This window comes from Nothobranchius furzeri, chromosome 2 (assembly GCF_043380555.1).
Source record: "Nothobranchius furzeri strain GRZ-AD chromosome 2, NfurGRZ-RIMD1, whole genome shotgun sequence".
NCBI lineage: Eukaryota > Metazoa > Chordata > Actinopteri > Cyprinodontiformes > Nothobranchiidae > Nothobranchius > Nothobranchius furzeri.
Window position 1 is genome coordinate 94,914,866 of NC_091742.1, and position 20,704 is coordinate 94,935,569.

At 42.7% G+C, this 20,704-nt stretch overlaps 1 protein-coding gene across 1 annotated transcript in view; it reads right to left on the reverse strand.

Moving 5' to 3' along the window:
• Positions 1-20,704, reverse strand: part of LOC129161831 (oocyte zinc finger protein XlCOF6-like) — a 118,747-nt gene that overhangs the window by 91,536 nt on the left and 6,507 nt on the right. Inside the window, exon 3 of the mRNA XM_070548422.1 lies at positions 16,037-16,537. Within this exon, the coding sequence (XP_070404523.1) occupies positions 16,037-16,537 (501 nt within the window). The remainder of the gene's footprint in view (positions 1-16,036; positions 16,538-20,704) is intronic.

Here is a 20,704-nt window from a genome sequence, read left to right on the forward strand (position 1 = left end):
GGGCCGGATCAGGTACGTAACAGTGTGCCACAGGCTCCAGCAGGTGATGGCTGTGTGTTTTTTATTCCCAGCGGGGCAGGGGAGCTTATTCCTGGTCCGGAGCTGGCCCGCAGCAGCAGCGCAGTATAGCCTACATAATTTGGCATATAAGTCGCTCCGGAGTATAAGTCGCAGGACCGGCCAGACTACGAAAAAAAGTGTGACTTATAGTCCGGAAAATACGGTAGTTATTAGTATTTGAGATAAATTAGCAGGCTAATATATTTCAAAAACTTAATACTTGTTTGTATCTTGTAAAGCCAAGTAGCCTTTACTCTGGACTCGATACAATTCACCAAAAGAAAAGAGACATTATACAGATGAAGTAAGCACAAGATAACTTACTGGAAGAAACGGCATTATCATGAGAACCAGAACAAGAGAGCCTGATAACAGTCATGGGAAAATGATAATTAAAAAGTATGTATGTATAATAGAAATAAGGATATACTAGTACTGCAAGCAGTTATCAACGGGTTCCAAGCCAACCAGCGCCAGTCCCCCACCCGGCCCCGCCCCTGCCATTCCTCACGTGGCCCCGCCCCAACAACACGTTCTCCCGCCAGCATCCCGTCAGCACAGTTCAACCTGCGCATTGAAACAAACACTCGGGGTAACTCCTTCAACCTTTTGCGCAGCCTATACTAAACTCTTTTATAGGTATGGCTGGCATTTCAATACCTATTACCAGGGCCAGATTAAGACTTTGTTGTACCCTGGGCAACAATATTCAAGGGCCCCATCATCACGACCCAAGGATCACCATAATATGGTCACATACAGAATATATTACTGTAATATGCAGTAAATATACTCAATACTTGAATGCCTGACTTCACGTAACCCACTCAGGGTAACCTTTGACCCACCTTGTGTGGACTGACCAATGAGGAGAGAGTCTTAACTTGAGGCCCTCTCTTCATTGGTCAGTCTACAAGAGACTGACTCTCAACTGATGTTCAAAGCGAAGCATCTCTGTGCAGCGCAAAAGCCCGGGTGGACAGTTTGTTTAATACAGGGTGATCATATTTCCATTTCCAAAAAAGAGGACAGGGGATCTGTGCCTATGACATCACACTATGGCAACGCCACACAACGCTGGGACCCATTTTTTTGTAAGAACTAAATTAATATCAGATTCTGTCAATAAAAGGGCTCTAAAACAATAAATACTTAGCATATTTACTGCAAAATCTCATTTTTCTGCTTTAGTGCTGCAACAAGGTTTTATTAATAATAAATTATTATACCTTTTGTTTTACTACAGCATCGGTACGCTTCCTCTGTACAGATTATCAAGGATGCATGTTTCAGCTGTGAGATTAGACGATAGGATCAATGATAAAATAAGTTGTCACAGACTCCATGGAAACTTCCAGAGAATCCACAAATAGTGGCTTTCAAATAGTTTTGTTACTTTTTGCAAGTTTAGAAAAGCAGCAGATGAGACAGCACGTCTGATAATTTAGTTTTTCATCTGATAATATTAGAACATGTCAGTAATGTCTGAGGGGCTTTTATAAACACTGTATAACTAACACTACTGGAGAGGGTATGAACTACACAGAGGCTTCTGGGAGCCCAGTTATGGGGGGGGGTCATTTTGCCTTGGCCCCCAAAATGTCTTGAAACGGCCCTGGGTGTGTGACTGAGTGGTGAAGGTGATCTGAATTGTATCAGATGTATAAATATTACATGTGTATAACTTATTGTTTTGCAGGTAAAAACGTGTAGTGGAGATAAATCGACCTACATTTTACTTTTCAACACTTTGTTTTGTTTTTTTGTTTTTATTTAACTATATTTTCCTGTCCTGTCTGTCTCTCATCTTCCTGCATCTCCTCTAAAATCTCCAGAAAACTGCTGCCTGGATTCTTACTTTTTCACCTCATCAGTTACTTCTGAGCAGATCAAAGGGATCTCCTGACCGCAAAGCGGAGAGCGCGTTTCGATGTGTCAGTGAGGTGAAATCACCGCAGCACAGGTGATGAGCTCCGCAGTAGCAGAGCGCCTCAAGCACAAATGAGACAGAAAGTAGAGAACATGTGCGGACATGAACGATCGTGTGTTAATTATAGTTTTTTGGTTGCGCCACTTTGAGAATGGACCGTGCGCTGGAAGCAGCAGCCTGGAGCGCTGCGCACCGATCATCGCTCTGCCGCTCTCTGCTGAAAAGAGTCCATGAATGATAATATAGAATATAGGTAGAAAACTTTTTTCCGGCTCCCCTGAATGTGTATATACAGCTCCCCCATCCCTGCTCCTGGATGAAAAGCCGGACATTTTCATCAATACAAGAACCCGGACATCCAGGACAGAGTGAAATGCGGACATGTCCGGGGAAAACAGGACGTACGGTCACACTAGTTTAATATAAAGCGGGAGATTACAGATACAGTAATTTGCTCGTGCCCTTGCTGCCCTGGGCCCTTTAGAGTTTGTGGGCCCTGGGCAATTGCCCAGTCGCCCATATGGTTAATCCGGCCTTGCCTATTACAATCCAGTTCCATCGTTTAATTTTTAAAGATTGTGGACATTTAGTCAATTAAGTCATGTGCTGTATGGGACAGCAGTAGGTCAGGAGGTCGAGCACGTTTTCCAGTAATCGGAAGGTTGTGTGCTCAATCCCGACTCTGACCAGAGAATGCTGCCTTGTCTCTCGGCGCTCCCCAGGGCAGCTGTGGCCACAGTGGAGGTCATGCCCACCAGTGTGTGACTGTGTGTGTGAAAGGGTAAAAGACTGATTGTGTTGTTTAATGCCTCGGAGGGTTGTTGAACCCTACTAAGATGCTGTATAAATACAGGCCATGTACCATTTCAATATTACTGACAATGTTCATTAAATTCATTAAAAATGTATTCTTTTTAAAGAAATTTCCTAAATATTCTTGGATCATCATGGGGTCATGAGAAATCAGGTTTTGTTGTTTTATTGTTTCTAAATTCAATCTTTTTGAATAAAAAAAAAGATATTTTGAGAATCATAAATAAACTGACCAAAACAAAAACTTTATTATAAAATCCATATTTGACGTAAAGATTACCAAACAATTATCTACATCAACAGTATATCAGGAATAAGAAATACTTGATAAAGTCCCTAGAGTTAATAGATTTTCACCAAAAACTATGAGTTTCATTTTGTGACTTACTGATCAAATTATTTTAAAATCTTGAAAAATCCATAAATATTCATAAAATTACCAAAATATTCTCACATGGCAATGCTAATCTGCAGAATATAATGCTGTTGTTTTAGAATCAGTAGATTCAAAGCTTTTCTCAAGAAAAATTGGTAAATATAATTTTATGGGTCCCAGACAAAATTTAAATATTCATAAAAAAATATTGCTACTTTCTAAAATTAGTAGAAAAATGTCAGATAACCAAAGGTACATGTGGAATGTTATAAATAGTTTATATTTACTGTATACCTAAAAAACTTTCTAAAAAAATTATTTGCTTTTTTATCTAACTATACAGAAAACTGGCAAAAAGTAAAAAAAATTCATTTAAAATCTATGCTTTTGTACAAAAATCTCAAAATATTCCCAGATTACCTTTGTGATGTGAGACTTCTGCTTATATTTTTATAAGCATCATAAATGTTGAACTTTTCTTACAATAAAATAATATTTGCATTAGTGGCTCTCAATAAAAAGTCCTAATAATAAACACAAGGGGGTGCTCAAATCAAGACTACATTTAATGTGTTTTATAAACCACCTAAGAGTGAACTTTGTGCCAAATTTCAAGAAGATTGTCAAAACAGAATTTGCGCTACAACTGCTAGCCTAAAAATGTATTTTCGTAAATATAAAGAGCAAACCTCTTATATAAAGAGCTGCGATTTTTGTGACATGAACTCAACGCTACCCAGTTAACAACACTTGAAAATCTTAGTCTCTTACATGCAAATAATGATTTTTAGGAAGTTTTTCACATTTGAAATTTTAAATGATCGTAAACCACGCCCACTTTGATCGATCATTACCATATTGATATTGTAGTCTTCAGAGGTGGAAAGTAACAAATTACATTTACTCACGTTACTGTAATTGAGTAGCTTTTTTGTAAATTTATACTTTTTAAGTCGTTTTAAAAAGCTGTACTTTTACTTTTACTTGAGTAAGTTTTTAAAAGAAGAATTGTAATTCGCTACATTTTAAATCATATCCATTACTGAGTAAAAATAAATTATAGGCTTAATAAATTAAAAATATTACATGTAGCAGCGTTGGAACGGAAAGAGGCACCTGCATGAGCGCCGCGTCTAAACCGTGGGGGGTGTGGGTGTGGGGGTGTACACTTTAGCTCAAAGACATCGGTTCAGTTCCTCAACTCGCCGTTTACCTCCTCTCTCCCTCCTCTCCTGTGTGTTGGATCCCGCACCTTCGCGCACCGGTGTGACGTCATCAGAAATCTGCTCGGTTCGGTAGCCGGACTCGGTTCCGTGTTTGAATTGTGTTTCTCTACCGCTCCGCATGGAAGCAGCAAAATAACGTTTAGCGCTCATAACAAGCGGATTCTCAATGCTTTGCTCATAAAACAGAAGACCTGCAGGCCTCTGTGAGTTAAAACATCCTGATACTGTTCAGGTGTAAACATTGTGCTCCATCCCTGTGTCTGAACTCAGAAGATGCTCCTTGATGCCACAGATATGTGATGATTTAGCTTGTTTCTTTATTTTACTCCAGAATACAAGATTAAATTATTACTAAAGCAGTTCAGTGTAGTTAAATTAGTCATTCACATGATTCTAACATGCTGCTGCTGCTGTGTGTGTGTGTGTGTGTGTGTGTGTGTGTGTGTGTGTGTTACACATATAGGACTGCATGAGACAGCGTGGTTTCATCAAATCCATGCAGTCCTATATCTTGGCTGAAGTAACGGCTCAGGAAAATAACATATTTCATACATAATGATGTCTCTGCAGTGTTTATGATCATGTTTTATCTTATCTTTGGTCTGGGAGGTGTAACTTACATGCCATTTAAAACATGTTAAAGTGTTACAAGAAGAGATAAATGCATAAATTTAAAGTTCAAGTTTGGAGACCAACCTTCACAGTTTGGAGGCTCACGCTGGTGAGGAGACACCATTAGTTCTAGTAACACCTGGACTCCCAAGGCCTATTCTGACAGGATGGACGTTACGGGACCCTTAAGGATTCCAGTTGGACGATTGGAGGATTATTTAGGAGGACTGGAATGAACAAACTGATTTCAGTGGTGAAGGGTTAAATGAGTGAGCGAACCCACTACCAAGGATGAACTCTGCTAGCTTTAAAAATCAGCTGCTCTAAATAAGCATGAAGGTCAGAGAGGAGCTCTAGGATGGACAAGGATAAAGGAACTGTAATGTAGAGGTAAAGTAGGGCAGGGCCAACGTTAGCAGCTGTCATACGGTCCATCTGAAATGTTAAACTGCATTAGGCTTGTTATATTATGTGACAGGTTAGAGCACAGTCTCATGTTAGAGTTTTGTCATGAAAACATTGAGATACCTCACACACTGATGGCATCTTAAAACATTATTTTTTCTCAAAATAAAGAATAATTTTAACCACAATTGAAACTTACCATCCTAGAAAAACCTCGTCCAATCAATGTGCACGTCCTGTTCTCACTGATTGGATAGAAATCCCTCCTTCAAGCTGAGCGTGTGTGTATGTGTGTGCGCGCACACACAAGAGCGAATTGTGAACTGGCGTTGTGATTTAGCACTACTTAGATGTAGCCATCCTTACGCTGACAAAAATGTAACTAAGTAACTTTTACTTTGAGTACATTTTGTTTACGATACTTTTTACTTTTACTTAAGTAAACATTTAGGCAAGTACTTTTACTTGTAATTGAGTAAAAAATTATCAAAGTATTGGTACTCGTACTTAAGTAGGAAATTTTAGTAGTCTTTCCACCTCTGGTAGTCTTAAGACTCTATAATGATGACAACCACAAAGTTTCGCGCAGATACTCATCTAAATTTGACTGACTCAATGAACATACAGGATGAGATCATATGTTTTTTTTTACTGAAGAAATTGCGATAAACATGCCAAACCATTTTTTTGGGTACAATAGCGCCACCTATTGGACAGAATTAATTTTTTTTTCTGTGACTGTAGATGTCACTATGACTGATATGAATTGTAACTTTCTGTATAAAATATGTATTTTTCATGAGTAAAAGGGCGAAAAAATTTAAAGCCTATAAGCCACGCCCACCTTTTAATAATTTTCAAAATATAGCTTAAGGGTCCGATGATAAACATATGTGCCAAGATCTGTGGAAATCCATCGAGCCGTTTCGCTGAAACAAACTTTTTGACTCTTTAGCATTCGATGGTCCAACCATGGTGAATCCAAACAAAATTTAGTAGATAGGGCTTACCGCACATACTTTGAAAGGGTCTAGAGTCTCATCGTCTTATCTTGATAAATGGTGGAGATATCATCAATTAGGACATGTGCTAGCTAGCGAGCTGAATTTGACATGGTGTCATTAGCCTAATTTTTAATATTTTTGCATGTTTCTTCATCACAATGACTTAACTTAGTCAATAGAGCTCCGGGAGTTGACGTCACTTCTCCCGGCATGCAACAGTTCAAATCGAAACGGCGCCATATTGGCTGGCAGAAGCCCGCAGCTGGACCATTTGTCATTGTCAGAAAACTCAATCAAACGGGAAATATGGTAGATTCCTGTTGTGCACCAGGATGCAGAACAGACGCGGACGACATAAGGAATGAGCCATCTACAGGATTCCCCAATATCCGGAACGCCGCAAACGTTGGATCATTGCAGTAAAACACGCTAGTGACCGGGCTGAAATGAAGCTGTGGGACCCCGAGAGTAAAGGATTTCGCTTATGCAGCGACCACTTCATATCAGGTACTTAAACCAACATTTCCTCAACTGTGTATGGTATTTATTTTAAATGCTTTTATTACAATTCTTAGTGGGCTTCCTAAACTTATTTTGGCGTGGCTTTTTCTGTCTTATTACTCAGCAACAAGTAAACATCACGTAAAACGTTGCCTCGTGATTTCTGCGTGCTGCCGTTTACGTGTCTTATGATCACAGCAATTAACTGGCTAAGCTGTATTTAATTTTTAAGCAATGGTTAATCAATTGTCAGATCACACATAAAAATCACTTTGGATTCCTATTATCTGTCTCACCGAGACAGCTCTCAGACAGATCCTGAGACGCTCCTGCCTGACATATTTATTTTATTCACGGAAAAAATCAAACTAGTGATTTCTCTTGGCGTTCAGTTTATACATTCAAACAGCACAGCACTCTATTTAAACTACTTACATGTAAATCTATGTTATTTGTCCATCCATCCATTTTCATCCGCTTATCCGGAGTCGGGTCGCGGGGGCAGTAGCCTAAGTCGAGAGGCCCAGACTTCCCTCTCCCCAGCCACTTGGGCCAGCTCCTCCAGTGGAATCCCAAGGCGTTCCCTGGCCAGGTCCGGTAAGAAGTCCACTCCGACAGCTTCTGGCAGTTTTTAAAAAGTATCCCAGGGGCACGGTAAGTGTCTGAGATGTTTAGTCTATTTAATTTCTGACTATATAAAATGATTTCTTCAGTTTTAAAGTGTGAAGTAAACTCCGACGAAGTAAAATCCAAGCCGATCCTGTTCATTTTGTTTACATTTGTTGCCTGCCAACATCGCGTCTACTCTCTGAGAGTCACGTGACGTCCGGAGCTCTATAGATCATATGTACAAAGTTTGAAGTTGATTCGACGAAAAAGGATGGATTGGTGATTAAAGTTTAACGTTTTTTGCGATCTGGTAAAAAATCTAGTTAGGCGGAAATGGGCATGGCCAATACAAAAAACATGCAGAATCATCCAAGGTTCATGCACATATAAAGGTTTTGACTGTAGGACCTATGGTTTGGGAGCTAGTAGCTGAAACGCATTGACCTTCGCAATAGCGCCAACTAGGTGAATCTGTGTACAAATTTTGGAAGCTGAGTAGCGGTCAGGATTTTCTATTAGACTGCCATGTCAGATTTTTTCTGGCATTTTCTGGCTCCTGTGCCCATATGGAATTAGCGAAGAATAATAATAAACTAGAACTGCAAGCAGTTATCAACGGGCTCCAAGCCAACCAGGGCCAGTCTCCCACCCGGCCCGGCCCTCACCTTCGCCATTCCTCACGTGGCCCTGCCCCAAAAACACATTCTCCCGCTGGCATCCTGTCAGCTCACTTCAACCGGCGCAATGAAAGTAACACTCAGGATACGCCATTAAACCTCTTGCACAGCCTATACACATATCTTTCATAGGCATGGCTGACTTCTCAATCGTGATTACAATCGAATTCCACTGTTTCTTTATTAAAGAACGTGAAGATTTAATGAGTGAAATCATGTGCTGAATGGGACAGCATTAGCTCAGGAAGTGGAGCGGCTTGTGCGGTAATCGAAAGGTTGAAGGATCGATCCCAACTCTGACCAGAAAATGCTGCCTCGCCTCTCATTGCACCTCAGGGAAGCTGTGACTACACTGTAGCTCATTCTGGATGGATTTTTCTCAGTTGCTAACACAATTGGCAATCTTTTAAATTTCGGATTCTCTTCAGTCAACTCGATTGAGATTAACACAGTTCGTTGACACGTTGATGAACTTAACAGAGAATATCCGGCTCTGCGTAAGCAGGTACTGCAGCAGCGGCGTGCCCTGAGATAGCTGGGCACGTCTGAAAAACAGCCTATGACTGTGAGTCCGCGTTCACATGTTGTTCATACTACTGCTGTTGTTGGTGACCGTTGGTTACTTAATACCCCTGCTAGAGAAGCTTATGTTTTCTATGAGCGTCATGGTGTGTCCACACGAGTTTTGCTTCCCTCTCAAACCCTATGGGTAACAGTTCCACGTGAAACTACGGTCCATGTAGGTGAGGTCTCTCTATATTACTTGGATCCTGGTGAGCATAAGTCTAAAGTGGAGTTTTCTCCTTTTTTTGATAACATCTCCTTTGCTCTTTCTCCAGCTACGGTGGATCGTGTTACATTCGATGGTCCAACCATGGTTCGGGTTGGTGTGGTGAACAGGGTGCTGCATGAGTTGTCGGCAGATTCTGGTCTCAGGTTTCAACCAGTGTCTTACTCCTGGTCCTCCGCTGATTCTGTCGTGATATTCACTGCATGCCTAAACCTCTGCCTGTCATGGGGTTTGTCATTTTTCCTGTTCCATGACTTCTCCGCACGGTTGACCTTTCAAGGGGACTCGGTCCGCAGCGTCGGGTGGCGCCTATCTCGGGCCATTGCACCGGTTCGTGAAGCACCGGCTGCCCAGGTGCCTCATCCTGAGCTGGCCGGTCCTGCTCCTCCACCTGCACCTCCTGCACCTTCAGCTAGAACTTCGAAGGTGGAGTCATTCCAGTTGCCAGACTCATCGCTCCATAGTTCTCTATCTCGAGTTACACAAGTTGGTCTATGTTTGTGTGTGTGCATGGCTGTCTTTCCTGTTTATACATGACGTGCAGACTTGGGTGATTTGAGATGGTCATGCTGTGGGTTCCTGAAGTCAGGTAATGTTAGTTAACAGTGGATGGGTTTAGTCCACATATTACTGTTATCCAAATTTGTTTTTATTTTCACTAATCTTAATTCCTTATAGGTACATTTGCATGTAGGTTGATTACTAACTTCACTGATTTACATTTTTAGTGCTCTTTGATACTCATATTTCTATCTTTTTATAGAATTTTACTACATTGATTAAGTTTTGAAAACTTTATGATTAACTTTGTTAATTTAACATTATGGATTACAACCATTTTTGCCCTTCAGTTTGATAACATTTTTACTTAGTGCAGAGATTTTTCCCATACGCAGTATAGGGTTTTATTAATTTTATTCTTTTTGCACCACTTTTTCCAGTACACGTAGTGTATTGCATCCATTTCTTCACTTAAAACACTAATTCACATAATTACTACACATAGTACATGCAGGTACTCACAGTGCTAGGTTTCTTTTTGTTTGTTAATTTACATTGGATGCCATTTTGTTGTGTCTACATTGAAGTGCCCTGTGCTGTGCCCTCTCTCCTCTGCTGAGTTTCGTCGATGATCCTCGATTCCTGGGGGTGGACCTATGATTCGTCATCGGATTCTACTCCTCCTGATTGGTGTTCCGGCTCGTAGGACCTGGACGTCCGTGGATTCCGGCATGGTTGCTGGGATACTTCGCTCGCTGGGACCTGACCTGTCTGCACTGGATCACGATAAGTGCAATTACAAAGATCAATATGCTATTTTGGAAGTATTCCCTACCCATGGAGATATAAAGTTTTGCTCCTGCTTCGAATTATTACTTCCACGGGAATATCTTGATAATCTGCTGACTTGTGTGCTTCCCGAGGGATTATGCGAGACTGTTCTTCAGAGTGGGGCTCGTACCTCACCACTTTTGGCCTCTTCCTGGGAAACTACACTCTTCCTGGGGAATTGCACCTTGCTCTATCGTCGAAGTCCTTCAAGACTCTGTTTTGTTCAATGTCAGGTGGTCTCTGGATGGACCACCGTGCCCTTGAAAATGGGGGTATGTTACGTGATGACGGCGCTATTCCACCGAAGGTTATTTACCCTCTCTCCTCAGATGTCTCTGACACAGAACTAATCTGCATGAGACTGCCTCAAGGTCATGCATTTGCTTCTAAAGTGCTTCCTTTCCAGCCCAAGAGAAGAATGAAGACAAAGGACTCTTTCTTTTTAATAAATCAAAGAACTCTATTTTTAATAAAGCTTATCAAACTAAGTGTTAGTCAATAATAAGATGTTGACCAATCTGGGAAAGGACAATGTTATGATTAGTAAGTTTTAATGAGTAATGTGTTGATGTAGCGGGCGCTGCATGCTGGGAACCTCACGGATGGCGTTGCTGTTGTGCTCTCTCCCCCCAGCCATAGTGTGTCGGCCCTCTGTCCGCCCCAGCTCGAGAAGGAAGCATCGTAGAAGACGGGGAAAGCGAGGTAGCCGGTGCGTGAGACATCGGGCTGGACTTCCTGGATCCCTGAAGAAGCGGCTGGTCCGATTCGGCCCAGCTTGTGACCCTTTGGCTCCGAGACGTCTGATGTATAACTCTGCGCCCTGCCTTGTGAACTTGGCCGGCTTTGAGGGTGAGCTGGCACCGTGTCACAGCCTTTCGGCTTAAGGACCTCGCCAGAGTGGGGTTTGCTGGGAGAATCTGAGCTCGGTTACGGGCTCTGAGCTGGAGGAGATGGTGCCCGTGCGCGATCCCGGTGCTGTGGCCCCGCAGCAGACCAGGTTTGGTCTGGTCAATGCCAGGTCTGTGCAGAACAAAACTTTTATTCTTCTGGATTTTTTTTAATTCAACATGACTTGAGTTTTCTGTGCATCTGTTGCCACCCTCAGTTAGGCTGTCCCCTTCTCTGCCAGTCTTTAAGAATCACCTAAAAACACACCTCCTCCGCTTGGCGTTTCCAGAACATGTTTGATTTTGGCCCTCTTTTATGTTGAATCCAATCCACAGTTTTCATTGGTACACTCAATCCGTCCACTCAATCCAAATGTGTTTCACACATTTGTCCTTTACCAGAATGTTTCATCTATCTTGTAATTTCCATTTTGTATTTTGTAATTTGTATTTTGTAATTTGAATTTCTTTTATTGTTGATTTATTCAATATATTTACATACAACTGTACAATGTTCAGCGCTTTGGGCTTCCTGACAGGGTTGCGGAAGGCGCTTTATAAATAAAGCTTTGATTGATTGATTGATTGATTGATTGATTGATTGATCTGTGAGTCCTGGATCCCGTTTGGTGACTCAAGCACCCTGCTGGAGCTGGTACCATCTGGCTGCTCCTGTTTTAATATCCCCAGATCACGGGGCAGAGGTGGTGGGCTGGTTGTTGCTTTTAAATGCAGCTTTCCTTGTAAACAGCTTACAACCACCATGTCATTTTCTTCCTTTGAGCTGTGCTTATTTGAACTGTGTATCTCCCCCCGCCTGCTCGTTGTGCTGATTTATCGCCCTCCAAAGACTGACTCTAACTTCCTTAATGATTTCTATGATCTTGTGGCAGACTGCATCCTAAAATATGATTATGTCCTATTTTTGGTGATTTTAACATCCATGTCTGCTGTCCTGACAATGTGCTTGCTAAAGGCTTTTTGAATTTGCTAGATTTGTTCAATTTAACTCCATGGGTATCGTCCCCAACTCATGCCAGGGGTCACACCCTGGACCTGGTTTTCTCTTTTGGTCTCCCTGTCATGAACCTTGTGACTTTGCCTCCTGTGTTCTCGGACCACCCTCCAATGCTCTGTGATGTTACTTTGCCATGTCCTGTCCCTGTGTGTGAAGCACCAGCTACTAGGTTCAGAGCCCTGGATGCAGAAACTGTTGCAATGTTCGTGGACTGTATGTCTGTAAGGAGGGAGCCTTGGCTCTCTGATGTCACAGGGGCTTGTAGGCGGGCGTGTAGATCCTCTGAGAGAAAGTGGAAAAAGGATGGCCTACAGGTCTCGCATGAGTCGTTCAGAGCATTTCTGGTTGCTTACCAGGATGCTGTGAGGGCTGCCAGAACTGCCTATTTTGCAGACATCATTGAAACAAACTCCAAGAATCCCAAGATTCTCTACAAAACACTGAACTCTGTTCTGGTGTATCAGGAGCCTAGCTTAATGTCTCCTACAGCTGCTGGAAACTCTGTGAACAAAGAATTTGTGAAAATCTTCAAAGTGTCAGGCATTAGAGCAGCTATTTCTGGTAACTCTATTGACCCTGTTCCAGTTCCTCCATCACCACCCACCCTGAGCTCCCTCAATACAGTTTCATACTCTGAGCTGAGTAAGCTTGTTGCGAGGCAGAAGCCATCTGGCTCTCCACTTGATGTTCTGCCACCTCGTCTCTGGAAGGCTGCCTTTCCGTGTCTTGGCCCTTCACTTGGTCAGATTATCAATGGGAGCCTCAGCACAGGTGTGGTCCCAGCTGCTTTGAAAGCAGCAGTTGTTCGGCCGACCCTGAAGAAACCTGGTGCTGATGTCTCTGTGATCGAAAATTACAGGCCTAACTCTACCCTGCCTTTTACATCGAAGCTGCTTGAGAAAGTCGTTTATCAGCAGCTGGTCTCACATTTAGCTGACTCTGATCTGTTTGAGGTTTTCCAATCAGGGTTCAGGTCTGGCCATAGCACAGAGTCAGCTCTACTGAGGGTCTTAAATGATATCTACCCATCACTATATCAGGGTACATCTGTGGTGCTTCTGTTGTTAGACCTGACAGCAGCCTTTGACACAGTTGACCACGCGATTCTACTTGATCGCTTGGAACGATGGGTTGGGCTCAAAGGGTCAGCTCTGGATTGGCAAAGGGTTTGCTCTGGATTGGTTTAGATCGTATCTCCACAACAGGACATTCTGTGTTAAACTGGGTGATGTTTTCTCTTCTTGGGAGGGGCTCCGCTGGGGGGTCCCGCAGGGATCTATCCTTGGTCCTCTTTTGTTTGCCATTTATCTGCTTCCTCTGGGGTCAATCTTTCGAAAACATGGCCTAGCGTTCCATCTCTATGCTGACGATTGCCAGATGTACTCTCCATTGTGTCAGGAGAAAGGTCACTCTATCCAGTCCTTTGTGTCCTGTCTTAACGAGGTGAAATCTTGGCTAATGGCTAACTATCTGCATCTGAATGAGGGAAAGACAGAGCTCATTGTTTTTCACCCCAACAGCAAGGCTGTGGGTCGTTATGTTGATCTTGGCCCTCTTTCGCCCTACTCAAAACCAGTTGTCATGAGTCTGGGGGTGAAAATTGATGCTGGACTTAAATTTGATGCTCACATCAACTCTGTGATCTGGTCCAGTTTCTTTCACCTGAGACGCCTTGCAAAAATCAAGCCTATGCTGTCGAGAGCCCACCTGGAGCAGGTACTCCATGCTTTTGTCATTTCTAGGCTTGATTACTGCAACTCTCTCTATGCAGGGTTGTGTCAGTCATCACTGCGTCGCCTACAGGTTGTGCAGAACAGCACAGCCAGGTTCCTGACTGGGACCAGGAAACGGGACCACATCAGTCCAGTTCTGGCCTCCCTGCACTGGCTTCCGGTCTGTTATCGTTCACACTTTAAACTCCTCGTCTTTGTTTACAATTTCTTCCAGGGTGGTGCTCCCCCATCTAGCCACACTCCTGAACAGACATTCCCCATCATGCGCTCTGCGCTCCTCTGACCAAGGCCAACTCGCTGTCCCTCGTTCTAGGTGTCAAACTCATGGGGACCGGGCTTTCTCAGTCCTAGCACCGTCATTCTGGAACCAGTTGCCACCCTCAGTCAGGCTGTCCCCATCTCTGCCCGTCTTTAAGAGTCGCCTAAAAACCCACCCACCCACTGTGGAATGCTGCCGTCGCTATGGCAACTCTGTCTCCTATCCCAGCCTGGGTGCGGGCTGTGAAGGCCGTGGAATCGTTCCAGGAGTCACTGTGCCCTCCAAACCTCAACGACCTCCTTCCCCTGTCCAGACAGAGGTGACGTGTGCTGCTTATCGTGGCTGCAGGAACTAAAGTGTGGAGAGTCCCAAACCCACCACCCCACCTAGTGGACACTTATGTTGTGTGATGTCTGAAGTCTGTTGCATCTGTCTGAGGTGTTTTTTTGCAAAGCAAAGCTGCCCTCCCTGTGGAGGGTAGCTCTGAAGTGCCTTTTTTTTCCCTCCACCTGAACCAATCCTCATGTTACCCTCTTATCTCTATTAAGGTAGCGCGACTCAGGGTTGCAAATGACCACAGTCACCAGTTCTTGTCATGTGTCTTTGCCTATGTATGTCTGATCTCTGAATTATGTGTACTGAAACTTTAATTTCCCTCTGGGATTAATAAAGTATCTTTGAATTGAACGTGTTTGAGTCAGGCCCTCTTATGTTGATTTTATTTCCCTGCTTTCATTGGTCTCTTTGTTCCTTTTATTACCCATTTGTCTTCTACTTTAATGATTTACCTCTTTTGCTTTATTTGAATTGCTTTTATTATCGATTTATTCGTCATGTTTCACATTTCTCATGTACCGTGTTCAGCGCCTTGGGCTTCCCGGCAGGGTCGCGGAAGGTGCTTTATAAATAAAGCTTTGATTGATTGATTGTCTTTGACCACAACTTCTAAGACTGCTCAAAACGCGAGGTTTAGAGCTGAAAACGTCTCTTGGATGAGAGTTAATAACCAGGAACGTCCAGATGTTTTCATTAAATCTCTTAGGTTGATGGTGTCCAGGATGAGTGAGAATCTACACCTACATGCTGAAGACTCTGTCTGGATTAATATGAAGTGTGTGTTCCTAAGGTCATATTAAATCAAATATTCAAAGACCAATAAGATTGATCATTTATAATTAGATGGAATATCACATCTTATTGATCATTCAGTAAAAGTAACCACTTCCATCACGTTACACCATCAGCATGGCTCTACACTTCATCCTGCAGCATCTGGACTCCTGGGTACCTACACCAGGATCCTGCCAGAAGCAGAAACAGCTGGAGTTAGCAGGTCAGATCCACGGTGTGTAAAGTCCACTCATGGAGGGAACAGGAAGGGAAACCACTGAAGAACCAGGATAAACAGACCCGAGGAAACATGGACGGAGACACGGCGCTGCCCCGTGGCCAGGCGGGAATGTGGAAACGGACCTGTGGCTATTCCAAACACAGGCGCCATCTTGTTAGCGGCCAGAAGCAGAGTATGGGTGGGATGAGGCTGGCCCATACTCTGGAACAGCAGCTGCTATGTGTGGACTCTCATGTGATTTGTTTATTTACATTTGTAGTAAACCTTTCTCCACAGTCATCATGACTAAATGATTTAGGTTTCTTCTGGACTTTCCTGCACGAGTCTACATGTTGCTTCACTCTAACACATTTCTTATGAACCAAACAGCCTGAAGACCTTATTGCTGGATGACTCGTCTCCCTCACGTGTCTCTGGAGAGACCACTTGTGAAGAACTTGTTGACAGACTTACCATCTGACTCAGAAGACCTGCTCTCATTCCAGTCATCATCTTCATCTCCAGTTTCAGAGCCAGAGTCTGACAGCTCAGAGTCCAGATTCACACCATCTTCATCATCATCATCATCTCCACTAACTTCAGTCTCTGAAGAATCAGATGTTTGTTCATGAGGGTTCAGATCTGGGTTCCTGCTAGTTCCTGCTCCTCCACCAGTTTCTGCTGCCATCTGGTCAGCTGAGCTGCTGGTTGGAACATCTCTGTCTTCTATTTGCTGCTGATGAAGCTGTGAGACCAGAGGTTTCTCTTCATCATCCTCACTCTTTATAGAAACAGCAGTAACAGGAAACCCGACAGCTTCAGTCTCCTCCTTCAAACAGAGATGCTCTCCCTCCAGACTGGTCCAGAGCTCCTCCTGTTCCTCCTTTATGTGGAGGTGTTCTGGGTCCTGCTGGTCCACACCAGCACTCTGTTCTTCAGGAGCTTCTTCTTTAACCAGCGCCAGCTGTGGAACATCTGTAGGAAACACAGACACATGATGTTACAGACCACCATACCTTTATATTTACACCATGAGTGATACTGGCTACATGATGTGGGAAAAAGGAACAAGAACATGAACTTCATTTAGATAAAAACAGATTTCTACTTTAGGAACAATAAAAACTTCCATCACAATCAGCGTGTTTGTTTCTGACCAGAACTTCTAAGCCTCCTACTCACAACCCAAGCTTTAGATCTGAAGCTGATGTGAGGAGAAACGTCTCCAAGATAAAATCAGCAACTATTCAGTCAAAAGGAAAATGAATAAACACTTAGATGTAGCTGCTGTCAGTAACAATCTTTCACTTTTAACCTCTCAGCAGGCTAGAGCACTACAAAGCAAAGGAATCGTACTAATTAGCATTTTGGGAGATTTATTGTTGTTATTATTGTATTAAATATGTATATATATACATATATGTATATATATATATATGTATATATATACATATATGTATATGTATATATATATATATATACATATATACATATATGTATATATATACATATATGTATATATGTATGTATATATGTATATATGTATGTATATATATATATATATATATATATATATATATATATATATATATATATATATATATATTAGGGCTGCACGATATTAGGAAAACCTACGATATTCGATAACAGTGCTTAATATTGCGATATCGATATTACTCACGATAAATGAGCAAATACTAAAGTATGAAGTGTTGATGTCGTCTGGCGTGTGACGTCTGCTCTGGGCTCAAAGCAAACAAAAACTAATGCATGAATTCCATTACAACATAACATTTTTATTGTAAAAATATGCAGCTGCACCTGCAGGAAAGAGGTGTGTCCCGTTTATTGAAGTATTTTGTGTTATTGACGTCTTGTCCATGCGTAGTTCAGGTACGCTCATAGCTGCTAGCCAAAACTCTGGAGTTAAAAGTTTTCTGGCTTTACTAAAATACCTGTCTGTACTTATTTGATTGATGGTAGTTTTACTTTCTATTAGACTCCAAATGTAATCATTTGGCACGTTTCTAATTCATAATTTGTAAGAATGTAATCGGTGATATTAGCATTAGCATTCCTATGGGTTTTTCCATGTATATTAGCATTGCGCTAACCACTCGCTGCCAAATTGCAGCCTTTGCGATTAGAAAATCTCCTTTTGTCACATCGCAACTTAATTGCACATGCAGTTAATCGTTCAGCCCTAATATACATGCAGCTCTATGCTAAAAGTGTATTTTCAAAGAGGTAATGATGGATTTCTTTGTAAAAGTTGTCCATCTTTCCAACAGAAAGATTTGCCTTGACCAACGTAACGTGATAACAACGTAACGTGATTACGTAATTCCCGTAAGGTTCATGTTCAGCCAATCAACTACTTTGACGTCATCGGCAGTCGACGGACCCCGAGCCGATCTTGCACCCGAGCAGATCTTGCACCGTCACCAGCACAGCCACTGGGTCGTTGGAGCTGCCCCGTGACTGCCTGATGGAAAACCAGCGGGTTTCATCAGACTCGTAAAGTTTCTTGTTTTTGTTGGGGACCCCTGTAATTTACCGCTCCCTCCTGCAGTCTTCCCCTATTAACATTTAAAATGATTCTGTAAATCCGTGTATCAATAGAAAAAATCTCTGCCTCTGCCAGCTGCAGTAAATGTAGTTTCCAAATAATAGGAGGTGCATTCATCTGTGTATCTCCTTTGATCCGCATTAGTGATATTTTCAGCACCAGAACAGTGAAGCAAAGAAACAGATTCCTGGAGTTTGTTAGTGATTTTATTTATTAGATGCATCTAACCTGTTCTATTTTTCTCTGAAATGAGATCAAATCAGTGCTTCTATGGGTTGTCTCCATTCTGCACTAGCCACAGCTGGAATAATTCCTAGATGAAACACTGAGGCAGTACCTGCTGTTAGGGAAAAAGTGGTTTTCGTTTACTTTACTGCTTAAAAACCATAACTGCCTTTTTAAGTAAAACACCTGGTGCTTCATTAAGTTCAAGTGTTATCCTGTGCCAGTTCTCCCGTCTCAACAGGGAGGACAACGACCTTCCTCAGATCATGCTGTTCTGTGTTATCGGACATACAGGGAGTGCAGAATTATTAGGCAAATGAGTATTTTGTCCACATCATCCTCTTCATGCATGTTGTCTTACTCCAAGCTGTATAGGCTCGAAAGCCTACTACCAATTAAGCATATTAGGTGATGTGCATCTCTGTAATGAGAAGGGGTGTGGTCTAATGACATCAACGCCCTAAATCAGGTGTGCATAATTATTAGGCAGCTTCCTTTCTTTTGGCAAAATGGGTCAAAAGAAGGACTTGACAGGCTCAGAAAGGTCAAAAATAGTGAGATATCTTGCAGAGGGATGCAGCAGTCTTAAAATTGCAAAGCTTCTGAAGCGTGATCATCGAACAATCAAGCGTTTCATTCAAAATAGTCAAAAGGGTCACAAGAAGCGTGTGGACAAACCAAGGTGTAAAATAACTGCCCATGAACTGAGAAAAGTCAAGCGTGCAGCTGCCAAGATGCCACTTGCCACCAGTTTGGCCATATGTCAGAGCTGCAACATCACTGGAGTGCCCAAAAGCACAAGGTGTGCAATACTCAGAGACATGGCCAAGGTAAGAAAGGCTGAAAGACGACCACCACTGAACAAGACACACAAGCTGAAACGTCAAGACTGGGCCAAGAAATATCTCAAGACTGATTTTTCTAAGGTTTTATGGACTGATGAAATGAGAGTGAGTCTTGATGGGCCAGATGGATGGGCCCGTGGCTGGACTGGTAAAGGGCAGAGAGCTCCAGTCCGACTCAGACGCCAGCAAGGTGGAGGTGGAGTACTGGTTTGGGCTGGTATCATCAAAGATGAGCTTGTGGGGCCTTTTCGGGTTGAGGATGGAGTCAAGCTCAACTCCCAGTCCTACTGCCAGTTTCTGGAAGACACCTTCTTCAAGCAGTGGTACAGGAAGAAGTCTGCATCCTTCAAGAAAAACATGATTTTCATGCAGGACAATGCTCCAACACACCAAGTACTCCACAGTGTGGCTGGCAAGAAAGGGTATAAAGGAAGAAAAACTAATGACATGGCCTCCTTCACCTGATCTGAACCCCTTTGAGAACCTGTGGTCCATCATCAAATGTGAGATTTACAAGGAGGGAAAACGGTACACCTCTCTGAACAGTGTCTGGGAGGCTGTGGTTGCTGCTGCACGCAATGTTGATGATGAACAGATCAAAACACTGACAGAATCCATGGATGGCAGGCTTTTGAGTGTCCTTGCAAAGAAAGGTGGCTATATTGGTCACTGATTTGTTTTGTATTGTTTTTGAATGTCAGGAATGTATATTAGGTAATGTGGAGATGTTATATTGGTTTGCCTTATAATTATGCACAGTAATAGTCACCTGCACACACAGATATCCCCCTAAAATAGCTAAAACTAAAAACAAACTAAAAACTACTTCCAAAAACATTCAGCTTTGATATTAATGAGTTGTTTGGGTTCATTGAGAACATGGTTGTTGTTCAATAATAACATTATTCCTCAAAAATACAACTTGCCTAGTAATTCTGCACTCCCTGTACGCCCATGAGAAATAGAATGTTGACTGAAAGCACCTGGGTTTGTATGAAGGAAACGGGACATTGTTTTCACTCCCTATGTTAAACAGCTTTCCACCTGATGGGAGCAGTTTTGGAATGTGATGTGTGTGCGTTGTTTGTGTTTGCTTGGTATCCTAGGAGACGAGCCTGTAACTCTGTAACTCGAGAAGGCCCCGCCTTCTTCGTCCTGTCTTTTCAATAAAACTTATTGTGGGACAGAAAGGGGCACAGAAGTATGGCGGAGACCCGGAGGGGTTTTTGCCAAGTCTTCCCTCCGCTGCTCTGACCACACAGCATAAAACAATCTCCCTCCTCTTTGTGTGTTCATTTCAGGTTTATGGGTTGAGGAATTTATGAATAACCCAACATTTTGGTGCCGTGACCGACCGCACAGAGCCCGTCGTGGGAGGCTTTCTCCGGGGAGCCGATATGATGCGCTGCCTTCCTCAAAGCCCAACGGGCTGCGATTGCTCCGCTGGCCAGCTGTTCTAGTTCCGCAGGATGTCTTCCGCCACGGTTCTCGTGCGTTCGGATG